The sequence below is a fragment of the Musa acuminata genome, chromosome BXJ2-11 (assembly GCF_036884655.1).
Source record: "Musa acuminata AAA Group cultivar baxijiao chromosome BXJ2-11, Cavendish_Baxijiao_AAA, whole genome shotgun sequence".
Lineage (NCBI taxonomy): Eukaryota > Viridiplantae > Streptophyta > Magnoliopsida > Zingiberales > Musaceae > Musa > Musa acuminata.
The window spans coordinates 2,504,960-2,525,485 of record NC_088348.1 but is presented as its reverse complement, the minus strand read 5'-3'; the positions used below and the strand labels follow the sequence as shown (position 1 = coordinate 2,525,485).

The 20,526-nt window shown below is 36.7% G+C and overlaps 2 protein-coding genes across 5 annotated transcripts in view; one reads left to right on the top strand and one right to left on the bottom strand.

Moving 5' to 3' along the window:
- The first annotated feature begins 888 nt into the window (after nt 1-888).
- LOC135627750 (mitochondrial inner membrane protein OXA1-like) lies at nt 889-8,908 on the top strand. Its single transcript, XM_065133984.1, has 9 exons — nt 889-1,545; nt 1,672-1,762; nt 4,686-4,727; nt 4,929-4,987; nt 6,794-6,869; nt 7,030-7,161; nt 7,453-7,560; nt 8,232-8,286; nt 8,386-8,908. The coding sequence occupies exons 1-9, from the start codon at nt 1,082-1,084 to the stop codon at nt 8,640-8,642; spliced, it is 1,284 nt and encodes a 427-aa protein (XP_064990056.1). The 5' UTR covers nt 889-1,081; the 3' UTR covers nt 8,643-8,908.
- Nucleotides 8,909-8,939: 31 nt separating this feature from the next.
- LOC135627749 (protein unc-13 homolog) overlaps nt 8,940-20,526 on the bottom strand; it is a 28,483-nt gene continuing 16,896 nt past the window's right edge. For 3 of the 4 annotated variants that reach the window (XM_065133980.1, XM_065133979.1, XM_065133983.1), the window contains 10 exons: nt 18,428-18,545; nt 15,296-15,468; nt 13,545-13,611; nt 12,498-12,632; nt 11,928-12,034; nt 11,699-11,776; nt 11,535-11,630; nt 10,849-10,944; nt 10,592-10,775; nt 8,940-9,297 (listed from right to left, as the gene is read on the bottom strand). In XM_065133980.1, coding sequence (XP_064990052.1) covers nt 9,128-9,297; nt 10,592-10,775; nt 10,849-10,944; nt 11,535-11,630; nt 11,699-11,776; nt 11,928-12,034; nt 12,498-12,632; nt 13,545-13,611; nt 15,296-15,468; nt 18,428-18,545 — 1,224 coding nt within the window. In that variant the 3' untranslated portion in view covers nt 8,940-9,127. The remainder of the gene's footprint in view (nt 9,298-10,591; nt 10,776-10,848; nt 10,945-11,534; nt 11,631-11,698; nt 11,777-11,927; nt 12,035-12,497; nt 12,633-13,544; nt 13,612-15,295; nt 15,469-18,427; nt 18,546-20,526) is intronic. The other variant, XM_065133982.1, reaches the window with a different exon arrangement.

Sequence of the window (20,526 nt, the reverse complement as noted above, 5' to 3'; positions counted from 1 at the left end):
TTAATTTGGCTTATTTAAAATTTACTAAAAAATTAAGGATAAGTCAAATTATAATGAGCGAACCAGTATATATATTTAGAAAGAATTAAGATTAAAATAGAAAAGACTCTTAATATTTTGGATACTAATCAAGGAGTGGATAATAATTTTAAAAAATAAAACGTAAATCACTTGAGTTTATAAATATTATATACATTTTTTTAAAAAAATTATAGTAAAGTGTTGCTTTCGTAGTCACGTGAAAAAGAACTATAAGATTTTATTTCAAAGAAAATGTGGAGGTTTAACCTTTGTATATTTTAAATCAAATATTATTGAAATCCTATTATGATATTTGATGGATTGAAGAAAGTATTTTAATCCGTGAACTAGTTGAGATTGTAGATCTTCTCTCACATTCCATTTGTCTATAAATTCATTGGTCACTGTTGTCTTGTGAAAATTAGAAAGAGATAAAAAGATCGGCATAATTGTTTTTTTAATTCGATATCATTATAATTTTCGGATTCGACAAATAGAACGTTTGTAGATAGAAATTTCGGATTCATAAATTTAGATATATTATTATTTGATTTTAGATTTTGATATTAAAATTTTTTACCTAATAATAATATATTATAATTTTTATAGTCACATAAACCTCCAACCCTTCGGTGGCAACATTGGATCATAATACATCACTCACTCGGTACATTCCATTTCTTGTTTTCGCACTGGGCAACAGTCATGTACATTGCTTTCTGTATATGTTTACATTTCTTGTTTTTCCAGCTGATAGTGAGAAATCTTGTTGGATGAAGACAATTATTTAATTTGTTAGGTTCAATTGAATTAACCCGGTCAGGTCCGGCCAGAGTCAAATAAATCCGGTTCGCTCAACCTATTTCCTCCGGAGACTGGCTGAAGGCCAAAAAGAGTTGCAGGCATCTGCGCCGTCGCTGATGCGATCGGAGAAGAGAGTGCGATAAAATATAGAGAAAGCACCCCGGCCCCCTTCCTTCTTTCGTCCTCCGTCGTCCCGCCCAAAACCCAAAACCCTAAACCCCAGATCTTTCCTCCACCTCTCTGTTCGTCTTCCGGAATGGCTTGCGGTCGGAGAAGCCTCACCTCTAATTTCACCCATCTCACCCGCCGCCTCCACCCGTCCTTCGCCCACATCCTCCGCGACGACCGTGAATCCACCGAACCCCCAAATCGGCCGCCTTTGTCCCCAACGCCATCCCTCCCCCGCCCTTCCTCCTTTGCCCCATCTTTCTCTGGGTTCGGCGGCCGGAGAAGCCTCGGCTTCTCCCTCCCTTTGGGCCTTGATCCTTGCCTCCTTCGGAGCTACTCCTCGAGTGCTGAGGGATCGAACGAGATCGACTACATCAAGGATGTCTCGGAGGTTTTGTCGGGCAGCACTGTGGAAACTGCTACCGTGGCAGCTGCGGCGGCTCCAGCTCCTTTTCCTGGAGAGGTGGCAGCTGCGGCGGTTGACTCGTTCCTACCTGTGGCTGCTCTCCAGCATTTGATTGACGGTGTTCATACTTTCAGCGGTCTGAACTGGTTAGGTCTTTCGCCCATCTTAGGTTGATAATAACCAACCATAAGGCGCTCAGACGCTTTGGAGGAGGGCGTGGAGGGGTAATAATATCAAATTTCAATGTTTTTCCCTTTTCTTTTGGATCTCAGGTGGGCTTCTATTGCTTTGACGACTGTTTTGATTAGAGGGGCTACCATCCCACTTCTATTGAATCAAATGAAATCGACGGTGAAGCTTAGTGTGAGTTGCAACTTGCCATTGCTTTAATTTTTTGGCTCATTGTTCTCTGCTAATTTCAATAATGAGCTTCAGAGATCAGTGTGGTATGTTATAATTCTGCTCATATTATTTTGATGGTTAATTGACATCCCAAAGTTGATCAATTGTACTCATTTTGCTTCATCAGCTTATTGTTGAATTAATTTTTGTAGTTAAGTTTTGTTTTCTTGGTACTCTTTGACCTAATTGTGAGGCAGAGGAATTCTGATTTTACCAAGATATATGGGTTATATTTGACTTAAACAATGTGAAATTCTGAAATAAATTTGTGGTAAATTTGCCACCTTAAAAGATATCTCAAAACTAGAAAAAAAAAGGCTAAGAAATCTTTACATTCTTGAATAATTAGGGATTTCTATGATTGTCGATAACACAAGGGAAAATCATTTTAGGTGGTATGAGTATGTCCAAAGGTGATCTATAGATGCATTTATTAGATGAGAGTCAACTGGAGTCATTTAGTGGAAGAAGCCATAGATTCAGATATAAGAAAATTTTGGTAATATTAATGTGGAAAGACTTGATGGTTTTGGGTTATTAGTGATATTAACCTCTACGAAGCTTGTAGGCAGTAGAATCTAGTTTGCCCAACTATCGGAGATCTTATGGCTTCTTGTTGTTATTGTGTAGTAGCCCTTGGAGAATAAGAGGGTGGGGAACAACTGGAAGGAGTCCCTGTAAGCTGTAGGTTTTTCATTGCCACATGGTTGGATTACAACAATATATGCCTACATGTATATTGAGCAGAGGACTGCTACTGCTACTGTTGGTTTCTTTTTGTTTTTAAGAATTTGTCCTGTAAACAAATGAAATTGTATGTCTTGGTGGGTTCCAAGAAATGTTAACGAAGAAATCAAATGATATAGTTTTGGAGTTAAAGTTTATTGTCTTTGGAACTGTTGGATCATGGGCACTGAAGATGACAATCAGAACCATGACATTGTGTGATATTTTATAGATAAAGTGTAAGCATAATATAGACTTGCAAAGTGTATAAGCACTCAACCGTGAATAAATAGCATCAACCATAAACATTTCTGTGTGATGCTCACCTTCGCTTTGTTAACACCTCATCAACTACCTTCACTACTTTAATAGAACACCAGCCATCTCTAAACCCTAATATTATGTCCAATGATAGCATGATACAACTTTTGACTCTTAATGGTAGCTAATCTCCTCATGATCTAAGCATTGAGCTGATTGGAATAGTTGTGGGGTATTCAGCTCATCTTCATGCACAGCAGTGACTACCAGTGATTGAAAAAGGCGCTCGGGCGCTCGCCTAGGCGATCGGGCGAGGCGAGGCGAGGCGAGGCGAGGCCCGAGCGCCTCGCTAATGTCCCAGGCGGCGCGCTTCAAACAGGCGCCGCCTGGGCGCTCGCCCGAGCCTAGGCGCTGGGCGCTTCGGGCGAGCGCCTGGGTAAACCAAGTGACCGAACCAGGATTTTAGGTCTGGTTCGGTCATGGTTCGGTTGTTAGTTGGTTCAATTGAACCAACTAAACCGATATAACCCTTACCTAACCCTAACCCTTACCCAACCCTAACCCGCTGCTGCTCCCGATCCCGATCTCGCTGCTCGTCGCTCCTGCTCCCGCTGTCGCTGCTCGCACCTCCCGCTGACCGCGCCTCCCGCTACTCACGCCTCTCGCTGCTCGCGCCTCCCGCGAGGCCTCCCGCTGCTCGCGACTCCCGCGGGCCCGCCCGCTGCTCGCGCCTCCTGCTCCATTTCCCTTTCCCGCTGTCGCTGTCGCTGCCGTCGCTCACCGCTGCTTCCTCGTTTCTCCGTCAGGCTCAGTATACAGTATACTCTTAATATTAAGTTTATTTGAATTTTGAAATGATTAATTTTCAATACTGTTAATAGATTAATAATATATTATTTTGATTTTAATGTTGTTAATTTTTATTTATTTAAAATTATTGCTAGGTTTCAACATACATGACTTTGATGTAAAATCTTATTGTTTTGAATTTTGAAACTTTTTGTTAATGTGACATTGTGATTTTGTATCTTATATTTTCTTAATTTAATAGTATATTTTTATTTAAAATTTAAAATAATTATATTTATTAATTATATTATATATTTTTATATTTTAGCACTTCGCTTCACTCGGGTGAGCGCCTGGGCGAGCGCCTAGCGCCTCGGGCGTTTTTGGACCTTGGCGCCTTTTGGCGCCTAACGTTTTTTAAATCACTGGTGACTACGGCTTTTAATACATTTCCATGATCTTTTTTTTTCGGTTTGGATGTAAATAGGCAAATGGGAGGGCTTATTCTATAAATTTTTGAGGATCCTGGGGTTATATGCAAGAAAACCTCTATAACATGATATTTTTGTTTCAATATAATTTAAAGACATGATGTTTCTGAAACAGCTAGAAAGTTAGTGAAATAGGCACATCATAACTAGTTTAGTGCATTTCAGACATCTTAATTATGTACAACTTGAATTGACAGAGGCAATAGATTAGATCACAAGCAATTAGCTCTTCAGAAATGTTTCAATTGATAACACACGCAAGTGAAATGACAGTGAAATGCTTGGTCCAATGACACTGTATACCTTTCTCTATATTTATTGTATATGAAAATTGACATCATCTTAAGAATTTCCAAATTGGTCTTTCTGCATTTCTTTTGGCAGCAGTGGTTGAGGTGGAGGAATAATTCTTTTATTATTTTTTAGTTAAATATTTTCTTTGTTTTAGTGCACTAATGTTTTGATAACATTCCTTATGTTTTAAACTAGGATTATTTGTTTTATTTTGTACTTATGTTTCTCCTATCATGTGTTTATAATTTTTGCAGAGCTTGTTGCTTTGTGGTCACTAAAAACACGAAAGACATTTTCTAAACCTGCATTTTTTTCCCATGCAGATGATGAGACCTGAAATGGAAGAACTTAAGAAACAAATGGATGTACGTTCTACTCCTGAACATGGATTGACTGCTTAAACCAGATAACCATATTTTGAATCTTCTGCAGCATGATTATTGTTTAATCATCCCTGACTTATATATGATAAATACTTGTGCTCAAATGCAGCTGGTGCCACCTTTTCTTCTCTTTTTAATATATCCTTTTTCTGTCATGCAATGATATTTCATTATCTGCTGCAGACAATGGATCCCAAATCTGTGCAGGAGGGTCAAAAACAAATGAAGGCATTGTTCCAGAAGTATGTTTTTGTCAGTTCAATTTTGTCATCACTTAATCTGTCTTTGGTTTCACTGCTATAGGAGATGTTCTCTACCTAGACATGAGCCTAGTTTGGATAAATTATATATATTGTGCTTTCGAATAAAAGGTCCTTTTTTTTAGTCTAATGAAATGCACCAACAAAAACTTTGTGATTACAGTGAAAATTTTAACATGCTAGCAAAACGTAAAAAGGATCATGATAGTTGAATGATGTAATTATTCTTTGATAAAAATATTCTTGTGTTAGTCAGATATTAAACATATATGCATAATGGTGGCACTGGGTCCGCCAGTCCGGTAACAAGGAGTATGTGGCCTGAACCTGACCACCTATGTAGGTAACTGGGTTCTGATCTAAATACATGACAAGTTGTGGTTGACTAACTTGAACTTGGTTTAACAACTTGATACTGAAACAGGAGAAGAAAAAACCGGAGTGCAGTAAGAAAGGGAGATACATGTGACCAATTGGTGGTGGTGGCCACTATGGCCAGTTCAACTTGCAGTTCTTAGTAACCAACGGACCTGAGACCTGGTTGCATGTTGCAGGGAGGCATATAAACAAATTTTGTTTTGTTCAGATTTGATCAATTTGAATAGGATCTAGCTACTAAATTTTCTTTTCTGGATCTGATAACATGACAGATCAGCCTACATGTGGTCCATCAGAATACATCAGATCTTTCTACTAGGAAAGTGTTGATTGTGATCTGAATTGCCCACGTGGTTTCGAGATATGTTCATGGCTTAGATGTGGTGGTTAATGGATACTGCTGTGAAGGGGAAAAGAGAAAAAGAAAAAGAAGGCTGATGCAAGGCATGTGTTGGTGATGATTGGTCTAGGTCAACGATGGCAAATGTTTAGATTGATGATGGCAGTTCACTGTCTGTTTTTGCAGATGACTGGTCAGGGTTTGTAGTTTCATTGCACACTCTTGTGTTGGTTGGGTTATGACATGAATACGCATTGTTGGCTCAGGTAGATATGCGAACACAGTGATATACTAGCCCAGACCAGATGTTGGGTCCAGTTGTGTTTATATATATATATAATTTTCTTTTGACCAAGGTTCAGCTGGGATACCACTCATGATATACCGTTCCAATGGTACACCGGTGCGTTCCTTCTTCCCCCCTCCTAATCCTTCGGAATGTAAATAAATAGACTTCTATGATGGGACATGTGGGAAAAATGTGTTTAATATTACATTTGAAAATTATAACAGATGGGACTTTAAAAACTTAGAAGATTGTAGTGAGCGTCTGGCTCATGGAAATGTATTGGATACATGAATAGGTATATCGGTGGGAAAAAGAGTCCAAAAGTGTCAATTAGGAGGCACTTTGCAGAATTTAACCTTTTAAAACAAGGTCAATAGCAGAACAGGATTTGTACCACAAATATATCTGATCCCTTTGTGCTCTTACAGCTCATCTTTTGTGTTCTATTTCTTATGTCTGTATATTGATTTTGTTAAAATATGTAATACACATGAAGTATAAGTCCTGGAACTGAAGGTTATGCTATAGTTTAGCCACAGTTAAAAATAAAGTTGATGTCCTGTGGGTGGCGGACCTGTATAAAGTGTGAGAAAGTTCCATGTTAATTCCTGTAGTACTATGGCTGGTTCCTCATGCATATTCAGTATGTGGAAATCTTCATTCTGTTTGCCTGCAGTTTTTTCTGATCAACTTCAGTTTATTTAAGAGCAAGAAAAATTTCTATTTATCTGTCAACGTATCTAATTGGTTATTCATGTCTGCTTTTGGTTGGTGATTCTAGGTATGGGGTTACTCCATTCACTCCGTTAAAGGGACTTTTTATCCAAGGGCCAGTTTTCATCAGTTTCTTTTTCGCTGTAAGTCTGTTGACCTTGTCTTAGGAAGTTTTTTCTTTCTTGTGATAACTAATTGATATGTACTTGACCATGGTCACATCAAAGCTTTAAAATTCAAACATGCAAAATAAGCTGTAAACGATTGTCTACTCACAGATAGTTTGATATGTTTTTCTTTTAGATCTCAAATATGGTTGAGAAAGTTCCATCTTTTAAAGGGGGTGGGGCATTTTGGTTTACCGATTTGACAACGCCTGATCCTCAGTACATCCTTCCAGCTTTAACAGCGTTAACCTTCTTGGCGACTGTGGAGGTAACCTTCCTAAACTACAGATAAAGTTTGTCATTACATGGAAAAGTATATTAGTAGATAACTCAATTTTATAATAACTGGATAACTTGAATCCCAAATCTTTCACCATTGTCATGATTGTTTCTAACAACACCTGGAAGTATTTTATTTTTATTGTGTATAATTTTTCTCATGCTGCACTGATTTGCCTCTTCTGGACATTAATATAAATCGAATTTGAGTAGAACATTTGCTTTAGTTCTTCTTTTCTTTATACCAGTGTCGGCACTGAGATAACTTCTATCTGTTCAGTTTAACCTGCAAGAAGGAATGGAAGGAAATCCTATGGCAAAAACGATGAAGAACTTCTCCAGAGTTCTTGCGCTTATGACTGTCCCGTTTACTGCCCATTTCCCAAAGGTATTAAAATATTTGAACCCTTAAATCTTTTAGAAGCAGTATTGTGTGCCTACAACTATGGTATTTTATTTCGAGGTACAATTTCCGGATGCAGGTTTCTTTGTTATAGAACAAACTTTGATGTTCTATGCATCATTATATGCCATGCGTCAGTTGTAGGCTACTTCAAGTCATTTTCATATTAAGTTATTGAGAGATGGGTGATGACATGTCCATTAAGTTTGCTTGTGAAATTGAGAATCTGTTTCTTTTTCCTTCAATTGTGACACCTACCTGCTAGGCAAAAGATAATTGGCCTTGACGTAAGCCTCTCACAGATCCTGCACTTGAATTTATCAAGAAAAAGGCTTTATAAATCAATGAAATTTACATTTTCTCTTGCAGCCTCAATTGATAAAATTTTCAATAGAATAAGGAAAAGCAACTCTACACTTTGAATTTGAGATGGCTGATTGATGCATCTACTTAGACAAACACATCAACTGAAGGAGGCATTATTGTCGAAAAGCTAAAGTTACTGAATTATTGTGGTCAAAACGTTCTTTTTTGGTTTGGTAAATGTAGGATGCTGAGACGCATTTTGGTTATCCATGTAGTGTAGTGTAATGTTCCAATGTGGATGTTTTGGCTGCTTCACATGTATGTGCTGATTACCATTTTGAAATTTCCAGGCTATCTTCTGTTACTGGATCACATCAAACCTTTTCTCTCTTATGTATGGTTTTGGTGAGTTATAATATCTAAAGATGAGCCTTCTCCTGTAGCTTTGTTTTTATGGTTTGGTAGCATAGCCCTCATAATAATAATTTTTCAACTTGTTGACAGTGATTAGACACCCTCCAGTGAGGAAATTTTTGGATCTTCCTGATATGGTTCCGCCACCCACCCCTGCATCTCAGCCGGGCTTATCTTTCTTTGGTGCATCCAAGCTGATCGCGCCGGCGGCCTCGCCGCCGCTACCAGCTAAGGAATCTGAGGCTAAAATGCCTTTGAGAAGGGTATCATCATCTTCCGTTGTCAGCCAGCGGATCAGAAACCTGGAAAAGACGGTCAAAGCTAGAAATAAACCTAAGAAAAGGTAGAGGGAATGGAGATATTTTCAGCATTGCAAACCATTTATACATGTGTTATTGTCAATGGAGCGTATGCCTTGTGAAATCGATGGACAATTTGTTCACGGAAATATCTGTTTTTAGTAACGGAGAAATTTTCCGGTATCTGCAAACCATACAGGGCTTAATAATGTACTGTCACATTGTTGACATGAGAGAGAATTTTTGAATGTGCCTCGAGTTAAAAAAAATTGTATGAAAACAGCTACTTGGAGTTTATGCTCACTGTTTTGTTATGATTTATGTCATAGCAAGAAGAAATTTGCATTTTAAAAAAGTTTCTAGTTCATCTTTGATATGGCAAAAAAGTGACTAATTATTTTACACACATTATTAGCACCCATCAGGGTTCCAACCCATTAGTATAAGGTTCAAAAATGGTCCAACGACCTGTAGCATACAATTTCGCTGACGTACTTGCTACAAGATACAACAGTGACAGAGAGAGAAAGAGTTCACCGAGGTGGTCGCCCGATTTCTGAGGTAGCTTCCTGAAATTTGTTCTTGACGATCTTAAAGCTTCTTTGGCCCTTTTTGGTCCAGTTAATCGAGCTCTTTCTTCTAAGCATATCTGATAGAAGGGGGTTTTTTGCCGGCGGCACCTTTCCAGTCGTGTCCTCGTAATCTGCAAAGAGTGGGTGTTACATAAGCTCTGACCTCTATTTTACTCATAATTTCAACAGAAACCAACAGCCAAACAACAGATACGATTACTTGTATAGCTCAGGCATTCAAATAAAAGATGGCGGCGACATAGCAGAAACCAATAAGTGGATATTGAATATGGCGGCGACATTGTTGCAAATCCTCCCATCCTACATTAGATCTTCCAAGTAGCTAGCTAGCTAGCTTATCACTTCTGGACTTATAGGGCAGTGGCAGGGGCAACATATCAGTTATCCTTCCACCGGTTGTCATCAACAAGAACATCATCAACAATTCAATGACCTTTAAAGGGATGATGCCAGCATGTTTTTATATCACATACTATATTCAAAAATTTCTTGAACTTCCATCCATACACCCGCAACCAAATATCAAGGCAGCAGATTATAAAAAAAATGCTCATCCATGGGATGGTTCTCTCTTTAGCTCCATATACATGTAGCCTGTGTGTGCACCAGCGTGCTAGTTATGAAATTTGTCTAGGGCAATGTACAGCAATAATCTAATGAAACACTACCAAGACATATATATATATATATATATATATATATATATATATATATATATATATGTTTTTAGCCTATTACTGTTGTTAAGAGATGCTATGAACTAATTGAATTTAATTGTTGCGATATGACAAAGCACTAAAACAAAGACTATCACTAACGTTTCCAGAGCCTAGTCCTGTATGCATTCAGGAAACCTCAAACTTGTAGATCCATATCCAATTATCATGATACCTACAACTTTACTATTGCTTTTCTTTTTCTCAAATCCATGAATAAAGAGTTCCAGTGTATGGCCAACAAATAATCAAATAGATAATTTCCAACTTCAAAATGACAGATTGACTAAATCTGATACTTATTATGGCAACATTTACATAACACAATAAGCAACAACTCTTACATAACACAATAGAACTCTAATATAATGTAAGGAACGATCTGATCTGATATTGTATATTTCCAACAGATTTCAGAGCACTCACTGATACATGATATTAGTCTAATACGTAGTCAAATATCAAATGTACTAAAATATTAATAACCACTAAATATTACTACTGAATTTGCTTCCATTAGAGTAGATAAGGTTAAAAGTAATAGATAAAGCGGTAATTTTTTCCAGTAGCATGGATAAGGTTGTGAATGCTAAAACTTAAAAACTGCACAGTTATTCCATGTGGACTAAGCATAAAATCTGACACAACAATGAATGTTAGCAATTTGATTGAAAGCTTACAAAATCACCTGAAGACTTGGGAAGCTGATATTGAATTTTTAGAAATTTTGAGGCATATTTGTCCTTTTTATGACATAAAACTCGGAGTAAAGTGTCAACATCAGTTGCAGATCTTCTTCCGGGCTTCTTAATTTCAAGATGATTAGGAATTTGTTGACTTGCACTTATCAACATGTCAATAATGGTCTCAGCCTAAAATTCAAAAGAAAATATTATACACATATTTAATGATTATATTAATAGACCACCAGAGAAAATAACAAACCTTCATGGCATACAAATCTAAGATTTCTTCACCTAATCTTGCTTCCTTCTCAACCACATCTTGAGGTAGTCCTTGGCCATTGGCCACAAAAAGATCCTAGGAGACAGATATCCTCTTGAGTATATAATTAAATAAGAGAATAAGATGCATGAATCTGAGATCCTAGTTGCTCAGGAAACTGATAGGATGGACAAGAAAGCTCTGCAAAGATTAAATCTGATTACACGAAAATTGGTAGTAAGTTGATATTACATATTCAAAGTAAAGAAAGTAAAGGTTCCAAGTCCTGATGGTATGCATAATTTATCCATAATGGCACCATGCACAGATACATATTTATAGTAAGCTAAACAAATGTTCCAATCTCTTTTGTGGACTAATAGATTCTGAATATCCAGGATTTCTATTTCTAGGAATTTCTTGTCCATCTATAAAAAATACTCTCCTAAGAAAAATTTCTTCAATCTCCCCCCTTCACCAAGTACACACTCCTTTTTGTCCCTCTGGTGCTGTACCATACTAGTTGACAGCACCAACCATACTAACTAATTTGTACAGCAGCATGCCATGAAAATGCAATGCCTGCTTTCACCTAAATAAGAAATTGGAAAAGAAAAGAGCCTTAAACTTTTACCCTTTTCACCTGACATGCTAGAACACTAAACTAAATGCAATAAAACATTTACCTTCAAATCATTCAAGTCCTGCTGCATCATGGTTGCATCACTCTCAGAGAAAACACGGGCTGGACCTCCATCCAACATCACCCATATATATCCATCCTATTCAGTGAGAAGGTTAGGCAAGAGAAAGACTATTGAAAAACCAGTGCTCTTACACAATGAAGTACCATTGTTGCTTCGAAAATGCTTGAAACAACTTGGTCCCTGAGTGAATCAACAATTAAATCACACACAGTGTCAAGAACCTGTATGGAAACCAGAGACAGTTAATGACCAAGCTATTGAAATGATAGACGATAATGAGAATGGTCCTGAACTATTTTGGTATGGATTATCAAAAGCTGAGACTTAAGGAAAACACATAAATGTGACGAGTGTTTCAGATTCTTGACTTACTTCATCAAGCATTGGAATGAATATTTCAAAGCGAGCATTTTCAACACTTCCCTGATACAAGGAGAATATCATGGAATTCCTCAAGTCCCAAAATATCGCCCTTGCTCCTACAAATTGTCAAAATTGAGTGCTTGGTAGCATCTAATAACTATCTATATAATCCAACCAACAAGTTAAGCATCATTACATATTCACATCCTATAAAGTCATCAATTCACTTATGACATTGAAATGACTAAATCATCAATACAATCCCATGTATTGAAAAAGAGTGCCTCTTATCTAGAAATCCCTGTTTCTAACACTAACACTGATTATGTACCTCAATCATTGCTGTTATAAAGCCCAGTTTTATGTTTCATTTCTTTACCAACTTGTAGTTTCACATGATCAAATGAGTCATAGAATTAGTTCAAGTCCATCCATGCACTTTTTTTTACCCCTTCCTGAAAAAGATTGCTCATATTGGTTCACGAGAAAGTAAACTAATGCAGAATTTATTAAAAAATATATAATATTATAGAGATATTGGCATGGAACTTATGATAGATTCATACAAAAGTTACTTACCAACGAAATCCACAATCATATCACTTGCACATACTGCACGTCTTCTAATATCATCAAAAATTGTAAACAATTCTTCAACAGTGCCACTAGATGTAGGTAGATCATCTTTAGCAACGTCAAATATTTGACCATCATCTGTATCAGATATGTTAAAATGTCTAACAAGACTAAAATGTAGAAAGATGATGAGCTACTACTTATGAATTATGATGCCAAAAAAAAAATGCATAGAGAATAACATTAAGATAAGAAGACAAGTAGGCACAAAAAAATGAAAATCACCTCGCAATTTTGCAAGACAATTACATTATAGGTGAAATCATTTTCATCACAAGCCCACAACCTTCTCAATCAGTTACAATAATTACCTTTCCTACTATGGTATTTAAAATTTGACGACACAAAAAGAAAGAACAAGCTATTATAGTTTAGCCAGGCATGCCAACATTGAGTTTTTGAAGTCTTGATGATGGAGAATCATTTACCTTACAAAGGATTTCAAAAAAGTTTATTCTAGGTAAAGAAATCAACAAAAAGTCATCTATTAGTTGGCCTACAAATTCTAAGAGTTGTGTTGAAGATTGAAGAGTCTTTTGATTGTTCTAGGAACTCCTTTTGTATCAAGTGAACTCTTGTATTAAGGCACTCATTTACTATTTAGGTATCCAAGAAGTTATATTTTGAATTTTCAGACGACATTCTAATTCCATAGGAGATTACTCTTGAAAATCATTGTCTTCATTAATTATACTAAGGCAAATAAACCCCTATAAATAGTAGAGACTGTCAATGAATGAATGACTTCAGATTTGAATGAAAAGAATTGCATCTTATCCGATCTCTTGCTCTTCTCTCTTATCTCACACTTCTCTTTCTTTTTCTTCCCCTCTCTCTCTACTTTCCTACTCTGTTCTGCATCACTTGATTTGTTTATTAATATTCACAAATACAATTTTATTTTTTGCTAGCATTTCACACCCATCATGCTCAAATATAATTGTATTTAGAGAAAGAAAATGTAAAAAGGGGTGACCTCAAGATAGCTACCTGTCTGTAGGAGGACCCAAGAATGTTTTATAGCATCTTCTAATGTGTCAAGTTGTTCCCTTAAATACTGCATTACCAATAAAATATACTATAAGAAAAGTGTTTGCAACAAAGTTGTCAGGTGAACATGAAAACCAGGAATACATGCTGATAAAAGAACTACCTTTTTCTAATGTTCCATATCATATGTTATATCCCTCTCCTTATTATGGAAAACCAAATAATGCCACTGTAAATTGAAGAAACATTTCAAGTTTGATATAAAGTTTCCACACTTTCTTTGATGTAGAGTGTTTTAATAAAATCCACACTTTTTATTCTACTCACATTTTTTTCTTTTCTTTCTCTGCTTTCTTTGAATCCTAAGGTTGTCATCTAAGTAGTTGACCCTCTAATCACCATGCAAATAAAGTGTAGCATAATGCAAAGACAAACAAAGAAAATAATTTAATTTGAAAAGAGCTCACACAAGATTTGAAATTAATCTTGGATATCACAAGATCTCTCTTCTTTTCAATGAATGAACTATTCTGTTCAGTACCTTTTTATTTGTCTTGAACAGCTATGAACAAGGAACATTACAACAATGGCAACAATTAGCAAATGCGACGGTTGTGATGAATGCAACAAGAATCATATCCCCTCACATCCATAGTCCTAGTCACATCTTTTTCCCTCTCTTTCTCGAACTCCTTTCGAACCTAAGGTTGCCACTACAGCAGTCATTGACCTTCTTATACTCTCTCCTCTCTTATTGTTAGTGACAAATTGGCTCATAGTTGATAATCCAGTCAATTCTGACTGATTTCGAACCTTACTATCCTCGTAACATGATGCCATCAATTTTTATGTATAAAAAACGCATAGCAGTAAATATCCAATAACTTGGCATACCCCCAAACTTTGACATTCAATAGGTAAGAAATCTTATTTTACACTTGAGTACTTGACTATTCTAGCTTTTGCAAAAATATGTTGTGTTCTCTATCAATGAATTTGGCTTGGAAGTTGCATCAAGAATTGGCAATGATCACCAAAAATAGAGCACCTCAATTGTCAAATTGCATTACCATGACTCTCACTGCTTGTATACATGAATATATCAATTAGGAAAACATGGGCCCCTCATATGTTTTTAGTGATCTAAACTAGGGGTATAGGTGACTTGGAAAAGAAAATTCATGTTGATACGCATTATAACTTCATTTCCTCTCCGACAACCCAAGGTTATCATTATGTTTTACCCTTTTTCTTGTCATACTGTTCCTTTAAAGTATCAAGGAAGAAATTACACCTTGGATAATTGTCCAAGTAGGTCGTCCATACTTTTTTCTTGGTAGAGTTCTGATATTACATTTTTTTAGGAGAAACAACCATCAAATATGAAGATGAAATATTTCAAGACAAAGCAGGACCTGAGCTCAACCACATGTTCACATTGTACATCACTCTTCAACAACCTGAGCTCAGCTTGAATATGGTAAAATAAATAAAAATTGCCAATTGTAATTGGTTTCTACAATTAAGGGTAAATGTCTGTCAAATGCTCCATCCCAACATGCATTTATTTATATCCCAGTAACTATGCATAAAGGGCTCTTTTGGCAAGAAGATGATTAAACAAAATTCAATCATCCAATATATAGGACCAACATACACGATCACTGATTATTTAAGAAAAGGAAAACACACTTCACTGATTATATAAGCCCAAAAATGCTGTATTCTAGAAAGAAAAAAACAGAACTTACATGGAGAGTGTTGAGTTTAACACATAGCTTTGGCAATGTCAAATCATTAAGTTGATTCATTGTTTTGTCCTCCAACATCAAACGTTCCACCGGTTTTTTCTTTGTGAAGGGATTCGCAGATTCCTCATAGCGCGTCAAGGCTGGGGGAGTAGGGTATAACAGACTCTTATCAACTGCAATATCAAGAAGGTATTACGTCAAGAAGTATATTGCAAATTGTTAAGTTGTAGATGATATACCGTGTGTACCAGGTTAAGTGCAAGTTGTAGATGATATACCGTGTGTACCAGGTATCACATGCAGCAGATTGTCAAGAAGGTATTACGTCAAGAAGGTATCACATGCAGCAGATAATGCAAGTTGTAGATGATATACCGTGTGTACCAGGTTAAGTGCCTGGGAAAATGTAAATGTTACAGGGTAGCCAATGAACCGATAGCTAGCCATGATCAACCACCTCATCTATGGCTGGAACGAATCAGCTGGTCCTAACAATGGATCTTGTAATTCCATCAATCTGGTCTCAACCAGAAGCAGGCCAAAACTGGACCAGTAGCAATTTTAAACTGGTTGGTAATTGCATGCCTCAGTCATAGAGACTACAAGTCCAGTTTTGACCAGGACACCCTATCAGGATCCAAGCTGAACAGGGGTCAGACGACAGCGTTCCTGCAATTCAAAGGGGATGGCAGCAGCCAGACAACAGCAAAAACAGGACACCAATACTTGCGGGGTATTCTGTGAAATGTCTAGTTTAATACTTTTAGAAGTTTGGATCAGTAAATAGCCTATTAATAAGCACCGTAAGACTTCTTAGAGCTCTTAACTGTTGAACGTTGCTTATTTCTGTTATTTTTATCAAATAACAAAAAATTTATATTCTTCTTAGTTTGAATCCTTGGAAAACCTTTTTCCTTCTCAAACTGGAAAAAACTCTATTTAGAAGGACCAAGTCCTAACAATTTGGTTTTAGAGTAGGACATTCCCTGCCATATTTTGTGATGCCCTGGGACATTTTCTATGGTTTTCATGCAGAACTTCATAACTACACTATGCTACTATGTCATCCATTGACTGGTAGTCTGGTATGGATTTCTAAGACTCCCATAAGGTTGGCAACTGCAACCTTGTTTTAATTGTTACACTGATATTTTTTAATTGTCTGGGTACCATCCAGCAGCAATATTGACCTCCGGAAAATTTTATTTTTTGGTACCCTATGCAGCAATGTCTTCGACCAATTCATGGTCAAGAATGGTGCTCATAAACTAGAATCCATAGTTTTCGGAACTGAACTATGCAGTGATCAGCCAAGCCTTGGAACATTGGGTCATTAGTCATATGGTGGACCAATTGGTCGGACAAAATCAGTGATTTAAAAAACACTAGGCGACAAGGTCCCAAAACGCCTGAGGTGCTAGGCGCTCACCTGAGCGAAGCGAAACGCTCTAAAATATTAAAATATAAAAAAATATATAATATAATTAATAAATATGATTATTTTAAAAAAAGGATAAAAAATGTCACCGAGTGAAACCGACAGTGAAAAGTCGGAAGAGAAGCAGCAGTGAGAAGTAACAACAACGGATGATTAGTTTACGATAGCAGTAGGCAACAGCAGCAGAATCTAAGGACATCAGTGGAAGCGGAGGACAACAACGGAAGCAGCGGGAGAAAGACTCGGTTCGCTGCGTCTACGGCGGAGGCAACGACAGAAAGCGTCAGCAGCGGAGGCAGTGGGAGAAAGCGTTGGCGGTGAAGGCAGCAGGAGAAAACGCATGCGAGGGTTGGCTTAGGGAGTCGGAGACATGTGTAAAGGGTAGCTTTTGTGGTAAGGAACTGCATTAGTTGGTTCAATCGGACCAACTAATTGCTATTAAACCAAACCACCTAGGCGCCCAGTTGCCTTATATGAATCGAGCACTAGCTCGAAGTGCCCGGCGCTTGGGCTCGGGCGAGCGCCCAGGCGGCACCTCACTGAAGCGCACCACCTAGTCCTCATATGAGGCACTCGGGCCTCACCTCACCTCGCCTCGCCCGGGCACCTGGGCGAGCGCTCGAGCACCTATTTAAATCATTGGACTGAATGTTTAATAAAATATTAATAAATAAAATAAAATAATACAAAATTAATAATAAGTCCTGAAAAAAAAAATTATAAACAGGAGTTATGATTTTCACAAGGTACAAGACAAATCTAGGAATTTATTGGTCTTGAGACTCCAATACAGATATTTTTTTTATTGTTAACATTCTGAATGTATCCCTGGACTAATGATTTGCAAGTAGCACAGAAAAGGGTTTTTGCTCATTTTAAGGGCACTCCAGAACTTGCTGATTTCAGTTGGACTGGCTGATTCTTTTGGTTCACACTTCACAGAAAACCAACTGATTGAACTTGGTCGCGTCTGACTGTTGATCACTTCTGATCCAATTTTTAAGCCAGACAGGCCAAGGGTCTTGTCTGGTCCTGTTCTGATAACTATGCCTGAACCCAGATTTGTTTATAGTTTTAGTCATGTCAACATGCTCAGAAAACTATTATACAAATTAATATAAGTGCAACAAAAAAAGTTCGTGTGATGTTGTTGGGCCATGTAAAGAATTTCCAGTCTTTGCCATCTTTGTCTGCAATGGCCTGTGTGATATTTTGTTAACAATTCCAAGTACATGGTTGATCTCTTAGCTAGCATTTGCTTAGGCACTGAAGTCAGCACCTTTGGGTATCAACCAGACAAGTACCTCACAATTGTAATTTAAAGAGAAGATGAAATTTGTAAGCAGTAAAGACATGATATAGCATCTCAAAAATAACTGAACGGATGGATTCAAATTGCTTTAGATTTGAAACTTCAGAGTCAATCCAGTTACAATAATGTAACAAAATATATATGTTGATGTACACTTCTTCCTATTCAACTCACGCTCATAAACACAGAACAAAATACAAAAAAGGTCAAATGTCAGGGCTGCAGAATAAGTAGACAAACATGTAATTCTATGCAGTCAGAGTAAGTTTGCTCCACACTAGAGTACCTTGGCTATGACAATTTGGACTTGATGAATCAAACATTTATAAAGTGATTATATTTATAAGTATAAAACAAAGAGCCTCTATCTCATGATTCATACCTTGCTGATTGATTATGTGCAGCAGATAAGCTTCAAGACTCTGCCTTATTCCGATGAGCAAGGATCGTAAATGGATAATATCCATTGGAAGGTTCAAGTTAAAAAACTGATCAACAATCTGCACATTTATGAACTTAAATTACTGTCTTAAGCACTCAGCGGAGAGCACGGAAACAATATATAGCTTGTATATAGTTCAGTAAAGACAAGACAAAATCAAATTAAGCATCCGCCTGGATACATTTATTGAATGAAAAGCATATGTTAAAGCGTTTTAAAACATGGAAGATATTTCAAGACAATAGTATGATTCAAAATGGTAAATTACAAGTTACAGATACTCTTAATTGGTTCACAAAATTCCATTAGCCATGAATTTTAGATTTTATTTGCATGAATCAAATGCTGAAATAAGCTGCAACACTTAGTGATACCAGGTGATCAGGTACCACATGTTATAGTTGATACATAACATGGATTGCATGTGTTGCTGAGGAAGAATGCCAACCACCAATTGACTTTCTATTTCATATGCACAAATTCAATGACCACATGGATTAGTTGATTGGATCATTGATTAGGAGTTGCATGTTGGTGAGTAGCTATGTTGGTGAATGGTGAGTACTAGATACGCCAAGTGCTACGCCACATAACACAGGTCGGACTGGATACATTTATCGCATGAAAAGCATTTGTTAAAGCTTTTTAAAATGTGGAAGATATTTCAAGACAATAGTATGATTCAAAATGGTAAATTACAAGTTACATATACTCTTAATTGGTTCACAAAGTTCCATTAGCCATGACTTTTAGATTTTATTTGCATGAATCAAATGCTGAAATAAGCTGCAACACTTAGTGACACCAAGTGATCAGGTACCACATGTTATAGTTGATGCATAACATGGATTGTGTTGCTGAGCAAGAACGCCAACCATCAATTGACTTTCTATTTCATATACACAAATTCAATGACCACATGGATTAGTTGATTGGATCATTGATTAGGAGTTGGGCATGTTGGTGAGTAGCTATGTAGGTGAATGGTGTGTACTAGCTATGCTAAGCGCAACACCACATAACACTGGTCAGCCCGGAGAACCAACACCAACTAGCATGGCATCTGCATGAGCATTCTGTGCTAACACATTATCAAAGATGCTCCCATGCTACACACTTTAGGACAGTTGCTTGGATCCACTATACAGATTCAGGTCAAATAAAATTGTTAAGTCTGCAGTAACTAAATTTCCATTGTCATATTATTCCCTACAAAATGCTTCGTCTCCCTAATTTCTTGTACTTTTTGTTTTTATTTATATTACATGGACACTTATATTGGCACCCACGAGCAAGTGTTACTTGAACATTATTTTTTTTTATTATAGTATGATTACATTGACTGCTTACATATTTTTGTATCTAGCATCAACAATTGATAATGGTTGGACCTTAATGTCATCGTAAGATTAATCTTTGCAAATTAGTTACCGGGATTTGAGCAGCCAAAACAGCTTCTTTGTCTATAAGTGGAAGGCTGAGACCTGAGTATGCTGACCTTCCCTAGGTTCTGTATTGGCAGAAACCTCATGCACTAGGTAAGCCTTTTTATGAACATTTAATGAAATTAACAGAATAATACTAAGTTCATCATAAACTCTTGTTATTTTCTCTATGTCCTTAACATCTACGAAACAAAAAATAAGTAATTTCCATGAATATATTTGAGATGCTAGTTAATTACTAATAACTGATTGTGAATCATGATAATATAACTACATATTCAGAAACTATAATCAAAAGCCAAACTTCATTGAAATGAATAATTCATTAAAGTGTTCTCCTTTCATGAATGTTTTTAAGTTTGAAATGTATCATGCAGTATCAATGTCCCATATCTAATACCTTCATAGATAGAACTATTGTGATGTCAAATGTCATAAGAATACAAGAATTCAATTTTTATATGATTCTATAATTTCTTATTTGTTTTAACTTTCAATGTTTTATATTCTCGCAACACTACAATGTATTTATCATATATATTTTGAAACAACAGTAAGTTATCCCCACATCTCTGTTTTTGTATTTTTTTGAGA

Bases quoted from the DNA above. Each gene is read 5' to 3' on its own strand.
- LOC135627750 (XM_065133984.1), top strand. From the start codon at position 1,082: ATGGCTTGCGGTCGGAGAAGCCTCACCTCTAATTTCACCCATCTCACC. The intron at 1,546-1,671 runs GTTAGGTCTTTC...TTTGGATCTCAG, and splicing joins ACTTTCAGCGGTCTGAACTG to GTGGGCTTCTATTGCTTTGA. The intron at 7,561-8,231 runs GTATTAAAATAT...TGAAATTTCCAG, and splicing joins TTACTGCCCATTTCCCAAAG to GCTATCTTCTGTTACTGGAT.